Raw genomic sequence first — 4,299 nt, forward strand, 5'->3', positions numbered from 1 at the left:
CATCATTTTCTTTTGTTCAATTCATAAATAAATTTTTTTCCCTTTCACTTAATTCCTTATCATGCCATTTGAAAACCCCACTATTAGACCTTTTCCATGTCATCCAAAATTGACAGATCTGACCACAATAGCAAAAATCATCTTCTCCCTCATACCCCTAAGAAATTCAACGATAGACATCATTACAGCTGCTTTGAAATGATGAAGAATGGGAATTCATTTCGCCAACCCTACCTAGAGGAATAAAACCAAAATTCAGACGAAAAATTAAAAAACCCAATGACCCAAAGAATAAAACCCAGAAATTCAAAAATAATGTTTTGAAATGAAAGGCACTTTGAATTGTAACCAGCAAAGCAAAATCACTTAAGTGTTTGCCAAATACCAAAACCCTAATGATTTAGAAAATTTTATATTTCTACTATTCCGAAGGATTAAGCAAGTTATATTTTGCCAGATTGTTTCCGAAGGATTTCAAAATTTTGAGAATTTTTCAGAAGTTTGAACACCCTTTCCAGATTCGATATGATGTATCCATTAACCTTCAATGTATTTTTTATTTTTTTCCAACCATTGGAAATAAATTAATTTCCATATTAGCTTTTAATTTTTTCCACGTCAGCAATTTTACACATGATGTGCGCACATTTAATCAGTTAGCTACAACATCAGAAATCACGGTCAATACTGATTTCTGTTATTGGAAGGGATAATATATATATTTTTAGGTGAATAAAAATTGGTGTACTTTTTTTTAGTGCTTAATTGAATTTTTTTTTTCATTTTTACTATTTTTTTTACCTTTTAAGCCTTTAAATTATTTAATAATAGAGGATTAATTTCATCGGAATTAAAAGGATAAATCTGTCATTGAGATATAATAAAAGTATGGAACGAAACGGTCAGAGAGAGAAGTGATTTCATTAGAAGCGCTTTGTTTGCGAGCTAGCCGACGCACCGTCCCTTCCTCCTCCGCAGTTTGCTTCTAAAGGTATCATTTTTGCTTCTAAATCTCTCTATTTTACTTGCATTTAATTTTTCTTCTTTTATGTTGTTCTTGTTCGTTGTTGACTTCCTTGATTCAGTTTCTTGTATAATTAATTGGTTTGATATACTTTCTGCATCTTCTTGGGCTGTCTCTTTTCGCTTTCTGTTGTTGCTGTCGCTTTATGTTCAAAGCTTAACCTTGTTTTGATCTCGAATCAGTTTATGACTAACCCCACCCCAGGGTTCCTGCGTTTCCTTTATCTACACCTCTAGTTTGGGATAGGAATAGGGTTTAAGCCCGTCTGCCTCTAATTCTTCCCTATTTTCTCAATTGCGCTTCTTTCTAAGCGGTTTTTATGATATGTTTTTCATGCTCTAACAATTTTAGCTTCGAATCGTTTGGCTTTCCCCATCTACTTGTTTAGAACTATCTTTGCCGTGGTTCGTTCATTAAGCTTGCCATATTATTCAACTTTAGAGTTTTGCAAACCTTTGCTGAGTTTAATATGGATGATTTTTTCCCCCAAACGACTTTCGAATGGATCTGTTGACAGCTGGGGAAAAGTCGAATTTTGTTCACAATGGGAACTCATAAAAATGATTTGAACTTTTCCTTTTTATATCATGCATCGCGTACTTATGTTAAACTTTCCCTGTTTTTTATTTATTCACCATGAGCTATATTGTTCTGGTTTTTCCTTTCAAATACGTATGTGTGTGTGCACACACGCAGCCAGCTCTTGTATCTAAAGATATATGGATTACTCTGATCAGAGGAGGTAGGTTGGCTTCCTTTTTCTAGTTGGCCCTTCTTTTGTGTTCTACGCCATGCAGTTTCTTGATCTAACTAGATTTAAAGCAGTTTATAGATGTTAAAACTAAAGTACTAAGTGTCTGGTGGCATATCTCTTGTCAATGTTTTAAGGGTCTAATCATTGACAAGTCCTTTTAGTGAGGATGCTGATGCTAGTTGGTCGATTAAGATTTTGTATCTCATTTTAGAAAGAAATTATTTGCACTTTTGCAGAACCTGAGGTTGATTAAGATCGCAATTCGCAGCTCTTAAACAAATAACTTACACCATTTCTTGCCATTCTTCATTAGCTGTAGGTATTAGTAAAATAAAGATCTTTCACAACTGTGGAGCTCCTCATTATTTTTCGAAATACTAGTCTTTAATTGTGAGGAAAAATAAACAAATGAAAGAGATTTTTTGCATTTCAGTTCATCAATTCCAATCTGGACTTTTAGGTAAAAATCTTGTGGCTGACGTGGATAAAGGGAAGTTGCTGCAATGGGCGTTCAAGATTATGCAGAGTCAAAGTTGAAGCCATCTGTTGATTTAACTGGATCTGCAAAAGAATGTAGTAACGGGCCATCTATTGGTGTTATAGACATCGGTGTCAGTCAAAGTGCCTTCCTTTTCCGAGTTGCATTGCCGGGCATCAGGAGCGATCAAAGTAAGTTACTTTGTCTTTTACTATGTTATTAATGGCATGTGAAATGCAATGAACCTGTGTAATTTGTTTAGAGTTTCTTTTCTTTAACTAGTAATGACATTATTAGGCTGGTGCAATCAGAATAGCCATGTGGTATGAACCCTTGCTATCCTGTTGAACAGAAAATATAAATAAATGATGAGTAGATGACTGAGTATGTAATGTTGGTTCCACCAGGTAAGTTAAAATGTGAGATCCAACGTGATGGAAAGGTTCTGATACAGGGTATAGTAACGCAAGGCAGTGAAGTGCTGCAGGGATTATCGAGTGTGTGCCAGATGACAGTTGAGAAGTTATGCTCTCCTGGGCCATTCACCATTTCGTTTAATCTGCCTGGACCAGTTGATCCGCGATTGATTTCTCCCAAGTTCCGTCCTGATGGCATTCTGGAAGTGGTGGTCATGAGATACAGGAGACCAAGTGATCCAGTGGATGCCTGGGCTCCACCTTCTTGAGATCCTTGCATCAAATTATCAAGTTTAGGAAAAGGCATCATGTTTAAAGTTGGGTTTGAAGTTTGTTTTGAGTCATAGAATCAAGTGGTTGAATGGTATGGACATTACTCTCTCCCAACGTGTTTTTATCTTTTAATAACCAGACTTTGATAGGAGAAATGAGATTAAGGATTAGTCAAGAAACAAACCTTATAGAGAAGTAGATGACAGTACAAGTGAATTAACATTCCAGATTCTCCAGTCAAGCAACTACTATTCCCTGAAAATTATATTAAAAAAACCAAAGTGACTTTATTATTAACAAGACAACTTTCATCTTGGATGCCAGCCTTATAGTACAGCATAGATAGGAAAATTGGTCAACATGTATGACCGTTACTTAGGCATAATGATTTTCTTCAATTTTTTTTAAAAGAATTTTTTTTAAGTTTTTTGTTTAATTTTCACTTCTTTTAACCTTTTTCAAATTATTTTAAATAGATAGAAAAATTAACATTTGTTAATTTTTTTAATTTGGTATGCACATGGATTATTATGTAGATGATATATTAGTGTTTAATTAATTTTTTAACATTTAAAAACTATTGTAAAATATTATTATATCTTTTAATAATTTTAATGGTTTTTAACTTTTGAAAATATTTTTTATATATTTCTTGATTTTTTTTAACTTTAAAAATATAATTAAATGGTGTTAATTTATATGTATTTTGTATAGGATGATTTGATAAAGATTTAAATTTAAAAATTAAAAAAGACAGAAAAATAAAAAAATTAAGATGATTCTTTTATAATATTGAAGAGTAAAATAAATTATTATATTTAATATAAAGAAATTAGTGGAAAAGCCAGCATGAGAGGGTCTCACTCCAAAGTCCAATCACAATGTCATGTGGAGTCTGCTCTGCATTGGGGTTGCTCTAGTTTGACTACACCAAACCAAGTGCACATTTGCATCTGTGTTACGAACATTATTGTAATATAAATATATATAAAAGAAGATGCTATCACCTTTTCTTTTATTGGGTTCATACGGATGCAATCACATTCACTCTTTTGAATAATAATAATAATAATAATGGCATAGTTCATGCAGTCAAAGAATATGATAATTGTTTTATTTGAAATGAATTTTTTTTAGAGTGGATGTGAAGCAGGGCGGGTTGATTTTTTTTTTAGATAATAGAAATTGAGTGATTATGATAATTACTTATCATATATTGTCTCAATTCATTAAGTATTGTAAACCATAATCTTGGGGAGCAACACTTAAAGGTAGCTATGCGATTTTGAGGTATTTGAATATGCTCTAGGGATGGAAAGTTTGTTCACGAAAAATGCAAATGGTTCGAGTGTAA

The 4,299-nt window shown here is 32.9% G+C and overlaps 1 protein-coding gene across 3 annotated transcripts; it reads left to right on the forward strand.

Moving 5' to 3' along the window:
* The first annotated feature begins 329 nt into the window (after positions 1 to 329).
* LOC107918229 (increased DNA methylation 3) lies at positions 330 to 3,167 on the forward strand. 3 transcript variants are annotated; one of them, XM_041114912.1, is made up of 4 exons: positions 746 to 991; positions 2,015 to 2,093; positions 2,212 to 2,447; positions 2,664 to 3,167. In XM_041114912.1, exons 3-4 carry the CDS (start codon positions 2,282 to 2,284, stop codon positions 2,939 to 2,941), a joined length of 444 nt encoding a protein of 147 aa, XP_040970846.1. In that variant the 5' UTR covers positions 746 to 991; positions 2,015 to 2,093; positions 2,212 to 2,281; the 3' UTR covers positions 2,942 to 3,167. The 3 variants fall into 3 exon arrangements, with proteins under 3 accessions (XP_016703254.1, XP_016703255.1, XP_040970846.1); XM_016847765.2 differs by lacking the exon at positions 2,015 to 2,093 and having other exon boundaries at positions 330 to 991; positions 2,239 to 2,447; XM_016847766.2 differs by lacking the exon at positions 2,015 to 2,093 and having other exon boundaries at positions 708 to 991.
* Positions 3,168 to 4,299: the final 1,132 nt, after the last annotated feature.

The sequence above is a fragment of the Gossypium hirsutum genome, chromosome A01, assembly GCF_007990345.1.
Source record: "Gossypium hirsutum isolate 1008001.06 chromosome A01, Gossypium_hirsutum_v2.1, whole genome shotgun sequence".
Classification (NCBI taxonomy): domain Eukaryota; kingdom Viridiplantae; phylum Streptophyta; class Magnoliopsida; order Malvales; family Malvaceae; genus Gossypium; species Gossypium hirsutum.

Coding starts and splice junctions, on each gene's coding strand:
- LOC107918229 (XM_016847765.2), top strand. CDS start 2,282: ATGGGCGTTCAAGATTATGCAGAGTCAAAGTTGAAGCCATCTGTTGAT. Junction 2,448..2,663: donor GGGCATCAGGAGCGATCAAA/GTAAGTTACTTT, acceptor TGGTTCCACCAG/GTAAGTTAAAATGTGAGATC.